At 37.6% G+C, this 24,601-nt stretch overlaps 1 protein-coding gene across 1 annotated transcript in view; it reads right to left on the bottom strand.

Annotated features, from left to right (window-relative positions):
- Positions 1-39: 39 nt before the first annotated feature.
- Positions 40-24,601, bottom strand: part of LOC101081161 (olfactory receptor 51H1-like) — a 309,613-nt gene continuing 285,051 nt past the window's right edge. The window contains exon 5 of the mRNA XM_045038810.1: positions 40-6,916. Within this exon, the coding sequence (XP_044894745.1) occupies positions 5,952-6,916 (965 nt within the window). The 3' untranslated portion in view covers positions 40-5,951. The remainder of the gene's footprint in view (positions 6,917-24,601) is intronic.

Raw genomic sequence — 24,601 nt, 5'->3', positions numbered from 1 at the left:
CTTTCTCTGATCCTCACCCACTTGCATTCTTTCTCTCAAAATAAATGAATGAACTCAAAAAAGAAAGATGGTAAATTCCAAAAAAAACCAAAAAACAAAAAACCCAAAGAGCTAACAAAGAATAATATACTCATTTCAGGTGTTGTGTGGATCTGGCCAGCCATAAGTATTGTTATTTTTCAGTAATCTAGGTTTTCTGTCTTGTATCTGAGTGGGTGCAAGAAATTTGCTAGTATCAGGCCCTGTGAGTTGCTACATAAACATAAATATAAGAGGTTGTTCCTTATTTTCTCCCCCTCCTCCAGTCTACTGAAGATGTTGATAGAAATAATCACTTGTTACTCCAAAGGAAAAAAAAAGATGAATTGCTTTTTCTGGTATAATATTTAATATTGTTATATTATACATGTTTGGAAAAAACACTAAGAATTAGGAAAACTAGTGCCAAATGAGATATAGATTACAAACTTGTTGTATCATGTCAACCATTTAGACTCTAAATGACTATTTCAATGTCAGTTACTGCTGATGGCCAGGGAAACAGAAATGAATAAAGAATATTTTTTGCATTCAAAACTCACTCAACTCAGAGGAATGAATAGTGTGAGAAGCCAAGGCAAAATATTATTGAAGAGTTATTACCACATGGGGACACAAGAGGAGAGTAGCCAGATAGGAAAGCAAAAGGCTATGATATTTCTGTTTTATTCTTCTCAACCTGATGAACACACACATTAAAAGTGAATCTCTAACCAACAATCACTGTGTCATCACTGGTGAATTCATATGAGGGAACTTCAAGGTTGACAGGTGCAGGACCCTTCCTGATCCAGTCAGAAGTATCACAGTGTGACTCATGGCAAGAGAGGTTAGGGATCTGGACTTGAGTCCCAGGCTCCTTTCAAGCAGGCCTTCTGTACTTAAGTTGGTTGATTTGAAATATTTAAGAATTGCTAATAATGCATTTTCAAACAACAATGTGAAGTAAATTGAATTTAATGTTAAATGCCTTCAATCATTTACCTAAAACGCCACTGTTAAACATTAAAAAAAAAGAGTGACTTTCTTCCATGATAACCATCCAAGAAACTCTCTGCAACACCAAATCACTCAATCTATTGACTCTTCTTCAATAGTACTTTACATGTGGTTTTTATAGCACTAAAAGTCTATTTCTTAATCACATTTATTTCTTCCTCTAGAATGCTGGCTCTCTGGGAATATAAAACATATGTATTCATCTTTTTATTTTCTCTAGAGAAAAGCTTGGTGATTGGTACGTGGTAAAGATTCAAATAATTTAATTTAATTAGATGTATTAATGGGTAGATAAAAAAAATTTACAGATGATAGAGATATGGATAAACACTAGATGAGAGAAATATAAATTGAGCCTGGAAGTTTTGACGGAAGGATGACCCAGAGGGAAATCATTCCCTAGACACCAGGGAAAATATCCTCTCACTGACTGGAAGAAGGAGACTAGGTTAAGAGAAAAGGAGAATTATGATCCTTTGTATATGTCAACATTTACTATCCATCTTGTATATAATTTTATATAAGCCCAGGAAAATGGATATAGATGTTTTTCTCCTATTTTAAAGAAAGGAAATCAAACTGGCAAGATAAAATAGTGTATCAAAGGTAAAATATGTACTGATTCAAAATTCAAAACAGATTTACTAACTCTAAAGTCTATCATTTTTCATTAAACCATAAACCATTTCTAGAAGCTAAGCTCATGAGAGAAGTTGAACAGTTGGGCAGTATGATTTTCTTCTTTTAAAATATAAGAATTGTTTATACTCTGTTGTATATACATATACATAATTTAGAGGAGTGTTAGAGATGAGAAATCAGTAAAAGAGAGAACAATGTCCTCATGGTTTATTTAAAGAAGTATACTTGTGACATCCATGTATGTTTAGGAATATGTGTAAATATTTATATACTGATATTGTGTGTATCTCTGTGTGCTGGTGTATGTAGAGAGGAGTTTTTGAATTGAAGAGTAACTGAGAGATAAGATTACCATAAATCAGATACCAGTTATTTTCTATTCTTTGAATTGTATCTAATAAGGACAAAAAGATGACACCGGATGATGTGAGGAAAGGAGGGTAGGAGGAGAGGAGACTATGGCTCATTTTGCTGCTGGAGAACTTGTTTCCTGTGGAATGTAGATATGTGGACAGGGAGTAAAGTTTTCCTCCCTAGATCCAGTGAGTTCATACACTCTGGAACTAGTTATAGAATTAAAGTTCAGTGCCTTCATTAATCAAGGTTTTCTCTGCACTGCCCTCTACCCAGAATAGGCTAGAGTTTTCTATTTTCAGTTCTCCATCTAATGGCCAGAAAGAAAGCAGTGTCTACCAATTCATATACAAAAGCCTAGATTCACTGACTTGGATAAGATCCACCCAATTCAGTAACTTAGTGACCCAAAGGTCAACATCCCTGCATCAGTAATGGTAAAAACCAATCCATGTATCCATGGCATCAGTAATGGTAAAACCAGTCCATTTATCAATCCCAAACCTTCTGGTCATTTTTCAACACTGAAATCTATTCTGTCCACAATGTGGAACCTTCCCTGACAGCTTCAGGCTATGTTAACCAGAAACTTCCCCTCTGCTGCTAAATATCTGCACCACTTCATGCTTGGAGCTTTCATTTTATTCTTTTTAATTTTTTTTTAAGTTTACTTATATTGAGAAAGAGGGGGGGGGCATTGAGAGGGACTGAGAGAGGGAGAGAGACAGAATCCCAAGCAGGCTCTGCACCGTCAGCGCAGAACCTAATGTGGGGCTCAAAAGCACAAACAGTAGATCATGACCTGAGCCAAAATCAAGAGTTGGACACCCAACTGACTGAGATACCTGGGTGCTCCTCATTTGATTCTTAATACAGTAAGGAGGCATGGCTGATATTAGAATTATATATGCAGATGTCATCTCCTTTAACTGGAATGTAAGTTCCTTAAAATTTGGGTATTCTTGTTTTTCTTCTCCCAATGCTAGCTAGTAAAGTAGGATCTGGAACAATAGAAAGCTTCAATTAGTAAGCTTAATGGTCTTGGCCACAGGCAGAGTTCTGAGTCCTATCTCCTTTTCTGTTTATCCTCTTTTCTCTTGTCCTCTGTCTCCCTATCTCAGTTTTATCCAGGCTCCAGTATACCCCTCCATTTCTTCACCCCAGCTTACTTGTAGCTACTATCATTTATTGCACTTCTCTCTTCCCTCTGTCTCCTAGCATTCCTCATGCTTTAATCCATTTGCCTCCCATCCCTTATTCATTTATGCACTCTTCTTACCTGTTCACATCAGCAGGAAACACCACCAACCTCTCTCCGGTTCCACCACATAGCAAGGACTAAACAAGCTCCCAAGAGTAGGGGCTTTATAGGAAAATCAGTAGAGTCATTAGGCAACAGAGAGCTGTCTTTATTAGTGAGTGTACTGGATGGAGCAAGAATTATGGGACCCATAAGAATATGTTCCTCTACAACAGCTCAGACACCTCTTCCTGACAGCTTCAAACTCTGCTCCCAGGCCCATGCAATCTCCATTCATCAGGGGTTGTAAGTTGAGTCCTGGCCCTGGGGGCTGACAGTAATGGATATCTTCTAAAACTGCCTGCCTGGATCCAATAACTACAATCATTCCTCCTCACCCTGCCTTAGGCTACAGAGTCTCAGCCAGGGAGGCTCCCTGAGTGTCAGAGTACGATTAAGAGAGTGCAAAGAAGTCTTTCTTCTGTTCTCTATTCCAAAATGTACTCTTCCTAATAGGTCTCATTGTCCCCGTGGCAATTCCCATGTCCCTCCTTTTACCCAGGAGCCCCTCCTAAGAAGCCATCCTATTCACTGAGTCACATCTGCAGCCCACCTACCCTTCTAAGTATAATGAAACTAGCACTGGATGAACTCATGATACATGCCAAGAATCGTACTAAACCCTTTAAACACATTATTGTATTTATTCATCATCAAGCCTATGGGTTTAGTATTATTTTCCGTTGTTTCACAGATAAAGAAATTGAAACTCAGGTTTTGAATAACTTTACCCATCTAAAAATTAGCAAGTTACAGAGCTGGCATTCAAGTCCATGTTTGTCTTACTCTAAATCTTAACCTATATACTATACTGCCTTCTATAGTCAACTGTTTCCACTATATCTTCAGAAAATATGGTTGAAAACACAGTCCTCAATCTATTCATCCTACCTCTGCATAGTAGGCAGTGAATTAATACTTCTGACCGTATCTAATAATCATTTACTTTTTATCCTCCTTGAAACATTTTCCTGTCCATATTCTTGTATCTTTATTGGGAACACTGAAGAAAGATATTGATCCCAATGAGTATGTAGAGAGATTAAGAAACTCCATAAAGTTACTTGGTAGGTAATGTTCATATTTATATGCAAACACCACCCCTTTCCACTGCTTCCCGTCAGCAAAAATGAGTGGCTCTAGAAATTTCAAATGAGACTTACTAATACTAAATGGGACAAAGAGGTTTGGAAGCATGGAATCAATCTTGATAAAGTTCAGTTTTCATTCACTTGTTAATTTTAAAAAAATACATGTTGAGCGTATATCATATATGTTCTGAACTACATTAAGTACCTGGGATAGACTTAAATGAAGTTAAAAGGGTCCCTGTTCTTATGAAGTGTACAGAATAGCGGGGAAGATATACTATTAGTAAGTTAGGGTACAGTATGAGAAATTCTTAACATAATTACAGCCATGTCAGAAAAGCTTTCTGGACAAAAAAGAAGTGGAAATAAAATTAAAATTTAAAGTATATGTATAGTTTCCTATTCTTCCAGTTCATTGAGGGCACCATTCTCTCATACTCCTCATTTGTTATTTTCATTTTAATATTTTTTCTCTCTTGCTTCAACCTGTTGCACATACACACCTTATATTTATAAAAAATACTCAAAGAACATACAAATAAACACAAAAAGCAAAAGAACAGAAATGTCCTATGTTAAGTGTTGGATACCAAAGTGATTATAATGGAGCAAAAATAATCTGGGAATTTTTCTTTAAAAGATTGTTAATGACATATAATGGAATAGTGTTCAGCAATAAAAAGGAAGAAACAACCAATACATACTACAACATGAATGAATCTCAAATGCATTATGCTAAGAAGCCAGACATGGGAGACTACACACTGCAGGGTCCAAGATACCCTGGAAAAAGGAGAATTACAAGCATGGAGAATAAATCAGTTCTTTCCAGGAGTGAGTGGGTATGGATAGAGGGGTTGATGACAAAGAGGTGGCATGAGGGAATTCTGGAGAGTGATGTGAATTTTCTGTATTTTGGTGTCAGTGGTAGTTACGTGATTCTATCCATTTGTCAAAAGTTTATTAAAACTGATACTAAATTTATTTAATATTATTTATTTATACATTTATTTTATATAAGTGTTCATAAGCTGTGGAGTGATTGGCTGGCTCAGTCAGAAGAGCATGTGACTCTTGATCTCAGGGTTGTGAGTTCAAGCCCCACATGGGGTATAGAGATTACTTAAAGAAATAAAACTTTTCAGAATGTTGGTAAGCTGTTATATACCATTTTAAGAAGGGAAAATGCATATTTTTATCAGTTTACTTAAGATAAATTATTGCTTTCATCCAAACCATTATGCAAGGGCATATGATAACTCATATTTGTCCTGTTCAATACAGTAGCTACTAGCTACATTTGACCATTTGCATTTATATTTCAATTAATTAAAATCAAATAAAAGTAACAAATTCAGTTCCTTGGTTGTACTATCAAAGTTTCAAATGCTCAATAGCTATGTGTGGCTAGTGGTTATGCACTAAATAACAGAGATTTCCATCACTGCAGGAAATTCTATTGGACAGTACCGCATTGGATACCCTTCCCTGACTTGACTGCATTCGCACAGAACTCATAGATGCCATTAATGGCCAATCCTGTTCCCACAGAATGCTCGGACAATCCGCTGCCGGATCTGCTTGGTCCTAACACTGTACACAACAGGATTGAGCAGAGGAGGGAGCAGCAGGTAGATATTGGCCATAAGTGTGGGTATTACTGGTGACAAATGCTTCCCAAAGCGGTGAATCAGAGTCATGCCAATGAGAGGCACATAGAAGAGCAGTACTGCACAGATATGAGAGAAGCAGGTATTAAGAGCCTTAAGTCTCTCTTCTCTGGAAGCAATGCCCAGTACTGCATGGAGGATTAGAAAGTAAGAAATCAAAAGGATCAAGGCATCTAGTACAATGATGAAGATCACAGCCAGCAGACCATAGATGCTATTGACACGGGTGTCAGCACAGGCAAGCCTCATGGCATCCTGATGGAGGCAGTATGCGTGGGAAAGGACATTGGAGTGGCAGAAAGGTAGCCTTTTGATGAGGAAAGGCACAGGGAGCACTACACTCACACTCCGTAGCAGGACTGCTGCTCCAATTTTGATGATGACTCCATGAGTGAGAATGGCGGCATAGCGCAAAGGGAAGCGAATAGCCACAAAGCGATCAAAGGCCATGGCGACCAGAACACCTGATTCCACTCCTCCAAAGTTGTGGATAAAGAACATCTGAGTGATGCAGACATCAAGGGTTACTGAGCGCCAGTCAAACAAGTGAACACTTATCATGGTGGGCATGGAAGATAATGAAAGGCTAAGGTCAGTGGCAGCTAGCATAGCCAGAAAATAATACATGGGTTCATGGAGACTTCGCTCAACCTTTATGACAACAAGGATAATGAAATTACCTAGGAATGTGTTACTGTAAAGAAGGCAGAGGGGCAAGGCCATCCAGAAGTCTTTCTCTGGCATTCCTGGAATCCCAATCAGGGTAAAGGTCTGATGGTTATGAATAGTTTGGTTGAACAGTGACATAGTGGAACGAAGGTCTGCACAAAAACAGAAGAACTCATTAAGTCAAACAGCTTCAATTAGAATCAGTAGCAATAAGTATTGAGATGGTAGCCATAGGAGGGAGTGACTTAAATATTATTCTAATACACTCATGTATTAGTATCACATTAGTATTCTGTATCACAGTCTGATACAGAAATTGATGGTCCTACTCCATGAGGCAATAATTCCTATTAGTGATCATCATATGCTAAAATACTTAGGAGAAAGGAAAAGAAAAACTTCAACCAACACCTGCACCCAATAGGAATATAATTCATCTGGAAACATCAAGGAGTTAGCTGACTTGCTTCTTTGCTAAGGAAGAATTTTATATTGTACATTTACGTGGGTAATGAACCAAACAGGTAATGTTAGCAAGCACAAATGTGACCTAATGGCTGTTCATAAACACAGACATGCAGATGTGTGTATATGTGTGTGTATCTTAATTGTGATCTTAAATTGTTGTAATTTACACATAATGCTCTTTGGGACCTAATTTTTCTACCTGCATGATATGGGACAGAGAATGAAAGGTACTCTTTAAGTACCTTTAAAGTACTCTTTAAAGCTCTGCCCTTCTGCATTCTTGGGAGTCTGTGGGTACTAAAAGGACTGAGCTTGTAGCAGATGATGGAAGGAGAAGTTACTCTGGCTGCCAAAGAACTTTAGAAAGACCCACTATAGTAGACAGAATAGGGGTCTCCCAGGATGTGCACATCCTAATTCTTGAAATGTGTGAATATGTTAGCTTGCATGGCAAAAGAGACTTCGCAGATGTTATTAACGTTAAGGATCTCAAGATGTGGAGATCATCCTGGATTACCAAAGTAGGCCACATCTAATCATATGAGTCCTTAAAACAAGAAATTTTCCCAGCTGCAGAGAACCAGAGAGATAGCAGCATGAGAAAGACTCAGCTCAACTGGTGAAGATGAAGGAAGGGGACCAAGAACCAAGAAATGTGGGTAGCCTCTAGAAGCTGGAAAGGCAATGGAACAGAATTTTCCCTAGAGTCTTCAGAAAGGGAGGCAGACTTGCTGACACCTTGATTTTAGACCAGTCTTCTGGGACTTCTGAATTTAAGAACTGTAAGATAGTAACTATGTATATTATAAGCCACTACATTGTGGTAATGTGTTATGGAATAAGTAGAAAACTAATACTCAGAGAAGCCAAAAAAGAGTTGCTTTAGCTCCTTTTCAGAAACTTTCCAACTCTTCCCATTCAGTCTCATTTACTCAGGACTTTTTTCTTTGGTAAAAAATGAAATGAATGAGGGGTGCCTGGGTTGCTTGGTTGGTTAAATGTCCAGCTTCAGCTCAGGTCATGATCTCACAGCTTGTGAGTTCGAGCCCCACATCAGGCTCTGTGCTGACAGCTCAGAGCCTGGAGCCTGCTTCGGATTCTGTGTCTCCCTCTCTCTCTGCCCCCCCCCTCAAAAATCAATAAACATTTTTTAAAAAAATCTCTAGAAATGAAATGAATGAAATGAAAGTAATTCCAAACATGGAGAAGTCCCAAAAGACAAAGTTCAAACATTGGTCAGATTGGTGAAGTCACTGTTCCCGGTGTTAAAAATTCAACTGGACTTAACTTTCCCTGGGCCTCCATAAAGACTTCACCTTCTCTGCTCATACTTCTATGTGTTTGTTCTAGTAAACTCCACCTTGAGTTACCAGTAACTATATTTCCCACTCTGAGTAAAGCCTACATGGATCTATGGGCTATTCTAGACATTAATGCCTAGCACTTGCATTGACAAAGATCAATATGAAAATTTTGGTGCCACACAGCTCTCTTCTATTTCAATTATTTGCTATTATCTTCAGGAAAATACATCCAAATGTGCAGCTGAACTAATCACTTTTTGGGCCAGTGTAGCCACAACTAATAAGAGTTTAGAATTAAAAGAAAGAGTAGTACTATCATGGCTCTTAATGTTTTTTGAGTTATAACCCTATGAGAATCTCATAAAGAGTCTCCCAAATAAGAATGTTCACACACACACACACACACACACACACACACACACACACACGTGCACAAAGTTGTGTATAAAAATTAAGTGAATTCATACATTATTGAAGCCCATCTCAAGACCCACATTAGAGAAAATGGAATAGGAACCCGGGGTCACAAAAAGGAGAAAAGTTACTAGACAAAGCACAAGGGGCAAAGAGCTCTGGATGCTTGGGCATGAATAGAGATAGAATAGAGTTACTCCAAGTTTCCTGTAAGTCAATAGTTTAGTTCTACACCGTCTAATATTGTAGCCACTAGACATTTGTGCCTATTTACATTTAAATTCATTAAATCAAATTAAATATCAGTACCTTAGTTGTACTAGCCCTGTTTCAAGTGTTCAATAACTACATAAGGTTAGTGGCCATTGAACTGTGTCATACAGACACAGAAAATTTCCATCATTGTAGAAATTTCTATTGGAATTTGGAAAATTGGTCCAGAAGAATACAGATTTAAAGAATCCCAACATTCTGGCTGACATCTTGAGAACTCTTAGATCCACTTGGTTTTGTGGGTCTTTTACCTATATGCTGCATAACTTGTGTCTCATTATATATTTTTCTATTTGTTTCTTTTCTGGAAATTTAGCTAAGAAAATAGTTTTAAAACTAAAAAACCCTGGAGATAGATAACCTGGGTTTGAATCTCTGTGCTTGGACACAGAGTTACTTAATCTCTGTGCTTCATTCCTTACCTCTTTAAAATGAAAATGAAAATAATAGTACCTACCATGGGATAGTTAAAAGTATTCACTGGTAATATTGATAGGGCATTTGGATGAGAACAGGCAAAGAAAACACACTCATTAAATTGCAGCTCTAATCAATATTTATCTATTATCTATAAATTTTTTAATGTTTAGTTAACTGAAAATTATCTCTCAAAGTATTTATAAGTCATGAAATCTATTTATGTGCTGATAAATGTATCTACCTACCCATATATCATTCATATTTTTTTTATCAAATTCTATATTACCTAAACCTCTCCATCCCTCAGCCAATTTAGCCCAACACTGAAAATCAGGAAAAGCTTTTCATGTTTAATTAATTTATGATTAATGACTTCATATTTGTCAAATGCCTACTAAGTGCTAGGCATGCCATTGTAATCAGAGGACCAAAAGGAGCAACTTCTTTCCTTATCAAAGAACACATGAGAAACAAGATCAGCAATAGGGGAGGAATGTGTGCCCAGGGTTGAACAAAGACATGCTTTACAGATGGGTCAATATTTCAGTTTGTATCCCCAGCTGGACACAGCTTAACTCTCTCTATCAATATTAGTTACACACCATGGACAGGATCAAACCTAAACTTTCCACACAACAAAAGGACTGGAGCTTCTGTGGCTTATGAAGCATATTTGGGGATGGAGCTGGAAGAGAAGGTAGGCAACAAGAGTCTTTTCTATCCACTATGGAACTATAATTCAATGCTCTTTTCCACCCAGGCAGCCAGGTAGAAGAGCTATTCTCTGAAGGACAGAAATGATCATAATATACTCTTTATTAAAGTGTCTGAACTGCAGGCTGAAGCATAGTTATGCCCCCTTGATGTGTCCTTGGTAGGAGCCATGGACTAGTTAGAATAGTTATTTCTATTTTAATGAAAAATGTAAAGGAAATGGAAAAATAATTCTTGCTGAAAAAATATTCTTGCCAAAACGGAGACAATGCAAAGTATAATGAGCAGACATTTAAAATTATTTTAGTTCTTTAATACTAAAAAAAATTCTAATATTTATTGAATGCTTATTTATGCTCTAGGCTCTGTTTTTAACTCTTTACATACACTACCTCTTTTAATGGTCAAAAAAACCTTATGAGAAAAGTACTGTTGCCAGTATGCATGAGTAAAACAAGAGTCAGAGACGTTAATTAATGTTGACTCGAACCCCAAAACTAAAACTTAAATCCAGGTGCTCTAAACACTAGGCTTTGAAATTCCATTTAGTCCTTTTGTTTTTAAGCTTTTTTTTTTTTTAATTTTGAGAGAGAGAGAGAAAGAGACATAGAGCCCACAAGCAGGGGAGGGACAGAGAGAGAGGGAGAGAGAGAATCCCAAGCAGACTCTGTACACTCAGGGCAGAACTGAGCCTGACCTGGGGCTAGAACTCACCATGAAATCATGACCTGAGCTGAAACCAAGTCAGGCGCTTAATTAACTGAGCCACCCAGGTGCCCCATGAAGTTCTATTAGGTCCTATAGGAAATGATAAGCTTTTCTCCACAAGGACAACTTCTGCCATCAAATTCAAAGTCCAGATCAAACAGTATACTGGGATTAACAGATCCTACCTCCTTCACCACATCCATTCAGTCATGACTTCTAATGATTTCTCTATGAATTCTCCATAACCACAGTCCCTCCATTCTGTGAAAGTATCCTCAGAGAAAGCACTACCCAGGCCTCAGTTTATTCCCCAACTCACCCAAAGCCTAGTCTAAGAGATGCTATGCTGGCCACCATAGCAGTATAGCCAGAGATTTAAAAAGAGCAGCACCAGTCTAGAATTCCCTGTGAAGTAATCCTCTAGAGACAAAGCTTCCTGGAGATGTCCCCAGGGCCAACAGTTATACAGACTTCGTCTTCTGGGCATTTTGCTCTCTTTGTCTCGATCTCAGAGGACCTACTTTTCCCTAATGCAAACTTGTGATGGCAACCATCCAAATATAGAATTCATCTCAGTCCCATGTGAATGGTACCTCACTTGCTATACAAAAATGCAAATATACTTTAGTGCCTAATCTTTACAATTCTCTCTAAAAGATGAAAGAAAGAAAGAAAGAAAGAAAGAAAGAAAGAAAGAAAGAAAGAAAGAAAGAAAGAAAGAAAGAAAGAAAGAAGAGAGGAAGGAAGGAAGAAAGGAAGGAAGAAAAGAAAAGCTCATTCATGTTTCCACATGCCTTCTAGTTACTATCGCATTCCTTCCTCTGCTTCACAGTAAACCCCTTTCATTGTTGTGGCCTGTAGTCTCTGTTTCTCTGTATTTCCCATTCTCTCCTCAATTCTTTAACACACCACTGAAACTCTCTTTGCAGGTGTTACCATTGGCCTGTCACCTTACTCTCCTTTTCAGCAGGATTCAATGCAGTGGAAAATTGCCTCTATGTTGATTTACTTTCATTTTTAATTTTTTTGTGATACCATGTTTTCTTCCTGTTTTAATTTCCACTTTTTGATATCCTTTTATCTTCCTCCTACATCAAATATCACTGTGTCTCTTACTTGGTCTTTGTTCTATACTTTATTTTATTTTATTTTTTTTATTATTTTTTAAAAAATTTTTTTTCAACATTTATTTTTGGGACAGAGAGAGACAGAGCATGAACGGGGGAGGGGCAGAGAGAGAGGGAGACACAGAATGGGAAACAGGCTCCAGGCTCTGAGCCATCAGCCCAGAGCCCGACGCGGGGCTCGAACTCACGGACCGCGAGATCGTGACCTGGCTGAAGTCGGACGCTTAACCGACTGCGCCACCCAGGCGCCCCTGTTCTATACTTTAAATCCACTCCCACTGAGTGATATTATCAAATCCTATTGATCTAATATCTCTATATATTGATTACCCCAAAAAGCATATCTTCAGGCCTGTATTCTGCCTTGATCTAAAGACCAATTCCTACTTGATAATTCCATGTGGATATCAAATAGGAAACTCAAAATTAGCATGATGAGTACTATAAAACAAAAACAAAACTTTTTTTCCTACCTGCTTATAATTTCAACAAATCACACTAACCAGAGCATAATCCAGCCAGTTGCTCAAATCAAAATTCCAGATCTTTTCTTACCCTCTTCCTTATATCTTATCCTTTACCAAGGCCTTTTAAGTCCAAACCAAAATACATTTTGCATAGTTCAAATTCCCTTCACTTTTGCTTCTACCATTCTAGCAAAATTAACATTACCTCTCATAGAATATAGTAATAACCTGCTAATGATTTCTTTTAATTTGCTATTTTTATTTATTTACCTTACTTTGTTGTGGCATAATTTATAAATCATAGAATTGATTCAAGTGTACAATTTGAAGAGTTATATTAAATTTATACAATTGGAAACAATTACCCCAAAACAACTTCCATTTTTTTCAAAACTTTAAAACTTCCATTACATAAAAAGATTGCTTGATGGTGGTTTGAGGTTGGTCCTGGGCCTCTCTCCAGCTCCAGCAAACCACAGATATGCTTTCTATGTTTATAATTTGCCTTTACTGGAAATTTCATATAAATGGAATCACAAAATAAATTGTGTTCTCCTATTTAACAGTGTTTTGAGTTTTATCCGTGTTGCCAAATGTATTCATGGCTTGTTCCTTTTCCTTGCTGAGTAGTATGTTATCATATGGTAAAACATATTTATTTAATTCCTTTGGTAGTTGAAATACATCTGGGTTGTTCACAGCTTTTGACTATTATGAAAATGCTCCTACAAACATTAGCATATACTCTTTGTATGGACATGTTTGGGTTGATATCATGAAAAGGAATACAGGATGGTATGATAGGCATTTCTCTAATTTAGAAGAAAATGTCCAACTGTTTGTGGCTGAACCATTTTATACTTGCATCAATAATGTAAAAGGATTTCAATTCCTGCACATTCTTGTCAATGCATGGCACTGTCAGATTTTATGGAATGTGTAGTGGTTCCTCATCACAGAATTAATTTGACTTTCCCAGTGATTAATGATGCTAAAGTCTTTTCATGTGACCATGATTTGTTGAGACTTTTTTGTTTTGTTTTGTTTCTTAGTATAAATGGGTATTAGATGTCAAAATGATTTTTCTTCATTTACTGATACAATCATCTTTTTTTTGTTTTCCTTTATTTATATGGTATTATACATTAATACTTTTAATGTTAAACCAACCTCAGATTATTGGGGTAAACTTCATTTGTTTATGATATAATTTTTTTTGCTTGCTATATGTGTTTACTAATATTTTGTTTAAAATTTTCACATTTCTATTCATAAAGGGTTATTTTTGTAGTTTTCTTGAGATACACGTACCCAGATTTTGTATCAAGTAATCCAAGTTTCAAAAAGGAGTTAGGAAATATTCCCTTCTCTATTTTCTGAGAGAGTCTGTTTTGAAATGGTATTATTTTTTTCCTTAAATGTATGCTAGAATTCACAGTAAAGTCATCTAGACCTGGAGTTTTCTTTGTGAGAAATATTTTAATAATTAATTCAAGTCTTTTACTTGATATATCTATTTAGATTTTTAAAAATCTTTTATTTAAACAGCTTGGGGAATTTTTGACATTCTAGGAATTTTACTTTCCCCTCTCATTTGTCTAATTTGTTTGCATAAAATTATTCATTATATTCCATTGTTAATCCAATGGGTGAAAGACCTAAATGTGAAACAGGAAACTATCAAAATCCTAGAGGAGACCACAGGCAGCAATCTCTTTGACGCGGCCACAGTAACTTCTTACTAGACACACCACCAGAGGTAGGGAAACCAAAGAAAAATGAACTATTGGGACCTCATCAAGACAAAAAGCTTCTGCACAGTGAAGGAAACAATAAAAAAACTGAAAGGCAGTCCACGGAATGGGAGAAGGTATTTGCAAGTGACACATCTGATAATGGGTTAGTATTCAATATCCATAAAGAACCTGTCAAACTCAACACCCAAAAAACCCAAATAATCCAGTTAAGAAATGGGCAGAAGTCATGAATAGACTTTTTTCCAAAGAAGACATACAGATGGCTAATGGACACATGAAAAGATGCTCAACATCACTCATCATCCAGGAAATACAAATCAAAATCACTATAAGGTACCACATCACCCCGTCACAATGACTAAAATTAACAATACAAGAAGCAACAAGTGTTGGTAAGAATGCGGAGAAAGGAGAACATTTGCACACTGTTGGTGGGAAAAAAACTGGTGTAGCCACTCTAGAAAACAGTAGGGAGGTTACTCAAAAAGTTAAAAATAGAACTACCCTATGATCCAGCAATTGCACTACTATGTATTTACCCAAAGGACATAAAATACAGATTCAAAGGGGAATATGTACCCCAGTGTTTACAGCAGCACTATCAATAATAGCCAAATGATGGAAACAGCCCAAATGTTTATTGACTGATAACTGAATAAAGAAGAAGTGGTACATATCTATATCTGCATATATAGATTATATAGATATAGATAATACAGATACAGATAATATTGATGATGATATTTATATAGATGATATATAGAGATATATACAGATATAGATATAGATGATATAGATATAGATATAGATATAGATATAGATATAGATATAGATATAGATATAGATATAGATATAGATATAGATAGATATGCACAGTAGACATAAGACTCTTTACAACAGAGAACAAACTAAGGGTTGACAGAGGGAGGTGTGTGGGGGATGGGTTAAATGAGTGATGGGCATTAAGGAAGGCACTTTTTGGCATGAACACTGGGTGTTACATGTAAGAGATGAGTTGCTGGGTTCTACTCCTGAAGCCAAGACTACACTGTATGTTAACTGAATTTATTTAAATTAAAAAAAAAACACTGATTCAAAAAGTTACATGCACCCCAATGATTATATCAGCATTATCAACAACACCCAAATTATGAAAAGAGCCCGAATCTCCATCAACTGAGGAATCTATAAAGAAGAGGTGGTATACATATATACAATGGATTATTACTCAGCCACAAAAAAGAATGAAATCCTGTCATTTTCATTGACATGAATGGAGACATGATTTCACTCATCTGTGGAATGTAAGACACAAAACGATGAACCTAGAAGAAGGGTAGAAAAATAAGATAAAAAACAGAGAGGGAGGCAAACCATAAGAGACTCTTAACTATAGAGAACCAACTGAGGGTTGCTGGAAGGGAAGTCAGTGGAGGAATGGGCTAAATCAGTGATGGGTACTAAGGACAGTACTTGTCGTTGGATGTTATATGTAAGTGATGAATCACTAAATTCTACTCCTGAAAACAATATTACACTATATGTTAACTACCTAGAATTAAAAAAAAATTGAAAAAATATTCCACTGTAATCCTTTTTATATCTGCAGGGTTGATGGTGATATCTCCTCAATCATTCCTGATTTGAGGTTTTAATGTCATGCCTCTTTTTTTCTCTTGGCTAGTTTAGCTGAAAATCAAATTTGATGATCTTGCAAAGGAATCAAACTTTGGTTTTATGAAATTCTGTTTTTCTTTTCAATTTTCTCTTTTGGCAGTGATCTTTATTATTTCACTCTTTATACTGACTTTGCATTTAACTCTCTCTTCTAACCAATAAAACTTTGGTTTTCTTCTTTGTCTCCATTGAGGTAGAAGCTTAATTTATTGACTTTTTCCTACTATAGAATTTAAAGGTACATTTGTATTTCCTTGATGAGGAATGACGTTGAGCAACTTTTCACGTGCCTGTTGGCCATCTGAATATCTTCTTTAGAGAAGTGTCTATTCACGTTTTCTGCCCATTTCTTCACTGGATTATTTGTTTTTCAGGTGTGGAGTTTGGTGAGCTCTTTATAGATTTTGGATACTACGCCTCTGTCCAATATGTCATTTGCAAATATCTTTTCCCATTCCGTTAGTTGCCTTTTAGTTTTGTTGATTGTTTCTTTTGCTGTGCAGAAGCGTTTTATCTTCATGAGGTCCCAATAGTTCATTTTTGCTTTTAATTCCCTTGCCTTTGGGGATGTGTCAAGTAAGAAATTGCTACAGCTGAGGTCAGAGAGGTTTTTTCCTGCTTTCTCCTCTAGGGTTTTGATGGTTTCCTGTCTCATATGCAGGTCCTTTATCCATTTTGAGTTTATTTTAGTGAATGGTGTAAGAAAGTGGTCTAGTTTCATTCTTCTGCATGTTGCTGTCCAGTTCTCCCAGCACCATTTGTGAAAGAGACTGTCTTATTTCCATTGGATATTCTTTCCTGCTTTGTCAAAGATTAGTTGGCCATACATTTGTGGGTCTAATTCTGGAGTCTTTATTCTATTCTATTGGTCTATGTGTCTGTGTTTGTGTAATACCATGTTGCCTTGATGATTATAGCTTTGTAGTAGAGGCTAAAGTCTGGGATTGTGATGCCTCCTGCTTTGGTTTTATTTTTCAATACTACTTTGGCTATTCAGGGTCTTTCAAAACCACACTGAGATATCACCTCACGCCAGTCAGAGTGGCCAAAATGAACAAATCAGGAGACTATAGATACCGGAGAGGATGTGGAGAAATGGGAACCCTATTGTACTGTTGGTGGGAGTGAAAACTGGTGCAGCCACTGTGGAAAACAGTGTGGAGGTTCCTCAAAAAATTAAAAATAGATCTACCCTATGACCCTGCAATAGCACTGCTAGAAATTTACCCAAGGGATAAAGGGGTGCTGATGCAGAGGGGCACTTGTACCCCAATGTTTACAGCAACACTTTCAACAATAGCCAAATTATGGAAAGAACCTAAATGTCCATCAACTGATGAATGGATAAAGAAATTGTGGCTTATATTCACAATGGAATACAATGTGGCAATGAGAAAGAATGAAATTTGGCCTTTTGTAGCAACGTGGTTGGACTGGAGAGTGTTATGCTAAGTGAAATAAGTCATACAGAGAAAGACAGATACCATATGTTTTCACTCTCATGTGGATCCTGAGAAACTTAACAGAAGACCATGGGGGAGGGTAAGGAGGAAAAAATTACAGAGAGGGAAGGAGGCAAACCATAAGAGACTCTTAAAAACTGAGAATAAACTGAGACCTGATGGTGGGAGGGAGGAAGGGGAAAGTGGGTGATGGGCAATGAGGGGGGCACCTGTTGGGATGACCACTGGGTGTTGTATGGAAACCAATGTGACAATAAATTTCATATTTAAAAAAAAGAAGTTAAAGGTACATATTTTCCTCTAAGCAGTGTTAGCTGAATTTCATAAATTTCACACATTTTTTAATATATGAAATTTATTGTCAAATTGGTTTCCATACAACACCCAATGCTCATCCCAAAAGATGCCCTCTTCAATGCCCATCACCTATCCTCCCCTCCCTCCCACCCCCCATCAACCCTCAGTTTGTTCTCAGTTTTTAAGAGTCTCTTATGATTTGGCTCTCTCCCACTCTAACTTTTTTTTTCTCCTTCCCCTCCCCCATGGGTTTCTGTTAAGTTTCTCAGGATCCACATAAGAGTGAAAACATATGGTATCTTTCTCTGTATGGCTTATTTCACTTAGCATCACACTCTCCAGTTCCATCCACGTTGTTACAAAGGGCCATATTTCATTCTTTCTCATTGCAACATAGTACTCCATTGTGTACATAAACCAAAATTTCTTTACCCATTCATCAGTTGATGGACATTTAGGGTTTTTCCATAATTTGGCTATTGTTGAGAGCCAAACATTGGCTATTGTTGAGAGCCAAACATTGTTGCTATAAACATTGGGGTACAAGTGCCCCTCTGCATCAACACTCCTGTATCCCTTGGGTAAATTCCTAGCAGTGCTACTGCTGGGTCATAGGGTAGGTCTATTTTTAATTTTTGAGGAACTTCCACATTGTTTTCCAGAGTGGCTGTACCAGTTTGCATTCCCACCAACAGTGCAAGAGGGTTCCTGTTTCTCCACGTCCTCTCCAGCATCTATAGTCTCCCGATTTATTCATTTTGGCCACTCTGACTGGCGTGAGGTGATATCTGAGTGTGGTTTGGATTTGTATTTCCCTGATGAGGAGCGAAGTTGAGCATCTTTTCATGTGCCTGTTGGCCATCTGGATGTCTTCGTTAAAGAAGTGTCTTTTCATGTTTTCTGCCCATTTCTTCACTGGGTTATTTGCTTTTCGGGTGTGGAGTTTGGTGAGCTCTTTATAGATTTTGAATACTAGCCCTTTGTCTGATATGTCATTTGCAAATATCTTTTCCCATTCCGTTGGTTGCCTTTTAGTTTTGTTGATTGTTTCCTTTGCAGTGCAGAAGTTTTATTATCTTAATGAGGTCCCAAAAGTTCATTTTTGCTTTTAATTCCCTTGCCTTTGGGGATGTGTCAAGTAAGAAATTGCTACAGCTGAGGTCAGAGAGGTTTTTTCCTGCTTTCCCCTCTAGGGTTTTGATGGTTTCCTGTCTCATATGCAGGTCCTTTATCCATTTTGAGTTTATTTTAGTGAATGGTGTAAGAAAGTGGTCTAGTTTCATTCTTCTGCATGTTGCTGTCCAGTTCTCCCAGCACCATTTGTGAAAGAGACTGTCTTATTTCCACTGGATATTCTTTCCTGCTTTGTCAAAGATTAGTTGGCCATACTTTTGTGTGTCTAGTTCTGGGGTTTCTATTCTATTCCATTGGTCTATGTGTCTGTTTTTGTGCCAATACCATGCTGTCTGGATGATGACAGCTTTGTAGTAGAGGCTAAAGTTTGGGATTGTGATGCCTCCTGCTTTGGTCTTCTTCTTCAAAATTCCTTTGGCTATTCGGGGCCTTTTGTGGTTCCATATGAATTTTAGGATTGCTTGTTCTAGCTTCGAGAAGAATGCTGGTGAAATTGTGATTGGGATTGAATTGAATGTGTAGATAGCTTTGGGTAGTATTGACATTTTGACAATATTTATTCTTCCAATCCATGAGCAGGGAATGTCTTTCCATTTCTTTATATCTTCTTCAATTACCTTCATAAGCTTTCTATAGTTTTCAGCATACAGATCTTTTACATCTTTGGTTAGATTTATTCCTAGGTATGTTATGCTTCTTGGTGCAATGGTGAATGGGATCAATTTCTTTATTTGTCTTTCTGTTGCTTTATTATTAGTGTATAAGAATGCAACTTATTTCTGTACATTGATTTTGTATCCTGCAACTTTGCTGAATTCATGAATTAGTTCTAGCACACGTTTGGTCGAGTCTATCGGATTTTCCACGTATAATATCATGTCATCTACGGAAAGTGAAAGCTTGACTTCATCTTTGCCAATTTGGATGCCTTTGATTTCCTTTTGTTGTCTGATTGCTGATGGTAGCACTTCCAACACTATGTTAAACAACAGCGGTGAGACTGGACATGCCTGTCGTGTTACTGATCTCAGGGAAAAAGCTCTCATTTTTTTCCCATTGAGGATGATGTTAGCTGTGGGCTTTTCATAAATGGCTTTTATGATGTTTAAGTATGTTCCTTCTATCCCGACTTTCTCAAGGGTTTTTATTAAAAAGGATGCTGAATTTTGTCAAATGCTTTTTCTGCATCAATTGACAGGATCATATGGTTCTTATCTTTTCTTTTATTAATATGATGTATCACATTGACTGATTTGCAAATGTTGAACAAGCCCTGCATGCCAGGAATGAATCCCACTTGATCATGGTGAATAATTCTTTTTATAAACTGTTGAATTAGATTTGTTAGTATCTTCTTGAGAATTTTTGCATCCACATTCATCAGGGATATTGACCTGTAGTTCTCTTTTTTTACTGGGTCTCTGTCTGGTTTAGGAATCAAAGTAATACTGGCTTCATAGAATGAGTCTGGAAGTTTTCCTTCCCTTTCTATTTTTTGGAATAGTTTGAGAAAGATAGGTATTATCTCTGCTTTAAATGTCTGGTAGAATTCCCCAGGGAAGCCATCTGGTCCTGGACTCTTATTTGTTGGGAGGTTTTTGATAACTGCTTCAATTTCTTCGCTGGTTATGGGTCTGTTCAAGCTTTCTATTTCCTCCTGTTTCAGTTTTGGAAGTATATGGGTGTTTAGGAATTCGTCCATTTCTTCCAGGTTGTCCAGTTTGTTGGCATATAATTTTTCATAGTATTCCCTGATAATTGTTTGTATCTCTGAGGGATTGGTTGTAATAATTCCATTTTCATTCATGATTTTATCTATTTGGGTCATTCCATTTTCTTTTTGAGAAGCCTGGCTAGAGGTTTATCAATTTTGTGTATTTTTTCAAAAAACCAACTCTTGGTTTCGTTGATCTGCTCTACAGTTTTTTTAGATTCTATATTGTTTATTTCTGCTCTGATCTTTATTATTTCTCTTCTTCTGCTGGGTTTAGGCTGTCTTTGTTGTTCTGTTTCTATTTCCTTTAAGTGTGCTGTTAGATTTTGTATTTGGGATTTTTCTTGTTTCTTGATATAGGCCTGGATTGAAATGTATTTTCCTCTCAGGACTGCCTTTGCTGCATCGCAAAGCGTTTGGATTGTTGTATTTTCATCTGGATTTGTTTCCATATATTTTTTAATTTCTTCTTTAATTGCCTGGTTGACCCATTCATTCCTTAGTAGGGTGTTCTTTAACCTCCATGCTTTTGGAGGTTGTGCAGACGTTTTCCTCTGGTTGATTTCAAGCTTCATAGCATTGTGGTCTGAAAGTATGCATGGTATGATCTCAATTCTTGTACACTTATGAAGGGCTGTTTTGTGACCCAGTATGTGATCTATCTTGTAGAATGTTCCATGTGCACTCGAGAAGAAAGTATATTCTGTTGCTTTGGGATGCAGAGTTCTAAATAGTCTGTCAAGTCCATCTGATCCAATGTATCATTCAGGGCCCTTGTTTGTTTATTGACCGTGTGTCTAGATGATCTATCCATTGTTGTAAGTGGGGTATTAAAGTCCCCTGCAATTACCACATTCTTGTCAATAAGGTTGCTTATGTTTGTGATGAATTGTTTTATATATTTGGGGGCTCCCGTATTTGGCGCATAGACATTTATAATTGTTAGTTCTTCTTGATGGATACACCCTGTAATTATTATATAATGCCCTTCTTCATCTCTTGTTACAGCCTTTAATTTAAAGTTTAGTTTGTCTGATCTAAGTATGGCTACTCCAGCTTTCTTTTGGCTTCCAGTAGCATGATAAATAGTTCTCCATCCCCTCACTTTCAATCTGAAGGTGTCCTCAGGTCTAAAATGAGTCTCTTGTAGACAGCAAATAGATGGGTCTTGTTTTTTTACCCATTTTGATACCCTATGTCTTTTGATTGGTGCATTTAGTCCTTTTACATTAGTGTTATTATAGAAAGATATGGGTTTAGAGTCATTGTGATGTCTGTAGGTTTCATGCTTGTAGTGATATCTCTGGTACTTTGTCTCACAGGATCCCCTTAGGATCTCTTGTAGGGCTGTCTTAGTGGTGATGAATTCCTTCAGTTTTTGTTTGTTTGGGAAGACCTTTATCTCTCCTTCTATTCTAAATGACAGATTTTCTGGATAGAGGATTCTCGGCTGCATATTTTTTCCGTTCATCACATTGAAGATTTCCTGCCATTCCTTTCTGACCTGCCAAGTTTCAGTAGAGAGATCCATCACTAGTCTTATTGGTCTCCCTTTATATGTTAGAGCACATTTATCCCTAGCTGCTTTTAGAATTTTCTCTTTATCTTTGTATTTTGCCAGTTTCACTATGATATGTCGTGCAGAAGATCGATTCAAGTTACATCTGAAGGGAGTTCTCTGTGCCTCTTGGATTTCAATGCCTTTTTCCTTCCCCAGATCAGGGAAGTTCTCAGCTATTATTTTTTCAAGTACACCTTCAGCACCTTTCCCTCTCTCTTCCTCCTCTGGAATACCAATTATGTGTAGATTATTTCTCTTTAGTGCATCACTTAGTTCTCTAATTTCCCCCTCATACTCCTGGATTTTTTATCTCTCTTTTTCTCAGCTTCTTCTTTTTCCATAATTTTATCTTCTAGTTCACCTATTCTCTCCTCTGCCTCTTCAATCCGAGCTGTGGTCATCTCCATTTTATTTTGAAGCTCATTAATAGCATTTTTTAGCTCCTCCTGGCTGTTCCTTAGTCCCTTGACCTCTGTAGCAATAGATTATCTGCTGTCCTTTATACTGTTTTCAAGCCTAGCGATTAATTTTATGACTATTATTCTAAATTCTCTTTCTGTTATATTGTTTAAATCTTTTTTGATCAGTTCGTTAACTGTTGTTATTTCCTGGAGATTTTTTTGAGGGGAATTCTTCCATTTTGTCATTTTGGATAGTCCCTGGAGTGGTGCAGAACTGCAGGGCACTTCCCCTGTGCTGTCTTAAATAACTTGCATTGGTGGGCAGGCCACAGTGAGACCTGATGTCTGCCCCCAGCCCACTGCTCGGGCCACAGTCAGACTGGTGTGTACCTTCTCTTCCCCTCGCTTAGGGGTGGGATTCACTGTGGGGTTGCATGACCTGTCTGGGCTACTTGCACATTGCCAGGCTTGTGGTGCTGGGGATCTGGCATATTAGCTGGGGTGGATCAGCAAGGTGCACGGGGGTGGGAGGGGCAGGCTCAGTTCGCTTTTCCTTCAGAGATCCACTTTGGGAGAGGCTCTGCGGCACCAGGAGGGAGTCAGACCTGCTGCCACAGGGATGGATCTGCAGAAGCACAGCATTGGGTGTTTGCATGGTGCAAGCCAGTTCCCTGACAGGAACTGGTTCCCTTTGGGATTTTGGCTGGGGGATGGGCGAGGGAGATGGCGCTGGTGAGCACCTTTGTTTCTCACCAAGCTGAGGTCTGTCGTCCACGGCTCAACAACTCTCCCTCCCGTTGTCCTCCAGCCCTCCTGCTCTCCGAGCAGAGCTGTTAACTTATAACCTTCCAGATAAGTCCTGCTCAAGCTGCCCCTCTGCCCATGGTCCCTCCTGCCAGTCCATGTAGCGTGCACAGCCTCTCCGCCCTTCCTACTCTCTTCCATGGACCTCTTGTCTATGCTTGGCTCCGGAGACTCCGTTCTGCTAGTCTTCTGGTGATTTTCTGGGTTATTTAGGCAGATGCAGGTGGAATCTAAGTGATCAGCAGGACACAGTGAGCCCAGCGTCCTCCTACGCCACCATCTTCTGACACATTATTTTTAATTTAACTCAATTTAAAATATTTTATAATTGTGCTTTTTATTTCTTCTTTGTCCCATGGTTTATTTAGTAGTGTGTGGTTTAATTTCCTTAACTTGGGTTAAGGTACAGATATCTTTCTTTCTTTTTTTAATTTCTAATCTGATTCTGTTGTGGCCAAAAAATATTCTACATATGACTTTAATTATTCTAAATTTATTTTGACTTGTTTTATGGCCTTGTATATGGTCTCTCCTTGAGAATGTTGTATGTGTTTTTGAAGGCTTAGTGTTATGCTACTGTTAAGTGGAGTGTATAGATATATGTAAATAGGGATATATAGATATATAGATACGCCAACTTTCCATAACAGATCAATACATAGATAGATAGATGATAGATAGATAGATAGATAGATAGATAGATAGATACACAAGTTATGGCAAGTTAGTTGATAATGTCTTTTAAATCTTTTATTTCTTTACTGATTTTCTGTCTAGTTGTTCTATCCATTACTGATACAGAATTATTTTTTTTTATTTTTTCAACGTTTATTTATTTTTGGGACAGAGAGAGACAGAGCATGAACAGGGGAGGGGCAGAGAGAGAGGGAGACACAGAATCAGAAACAGGCTCCAGTCTCTGAGCCATCAGCCCAGAGCCCGACGCGGGGCTCGAACCCACGGACCGCGAGATCATGACCTGGCTGAAGTCGGACGCTCAACCGACTGCGCCACCCAGGCGCCCCAGATACAGAATTATTAAAATTCCCAACTATAATTGTTGAACAGCCTATTTTTATTTTCAATTCTCTCATTTTTTAAATTCATATATATTTGTGGCTAGGTTTTAGGTGC

Source organism: Felis catus, chromosome D1, assembly GCF_018350175.1.
Source record: "Felis catus isolate Fca126 chromosome D1, F.catus_Fca126_mat1.0, whole genome shotgun sequence".
In the NCBI taxonomy this organism is placed as follows: Eukaryota; Metazoa; Chordata; class Mammalia; order Carnivora; family Felidae; genus Felis; species Felis catus.
Note: the sequence above shows the minus strand (reverse complement) of the source record. Positions and strands in the feature narration are given on the sequence as shown.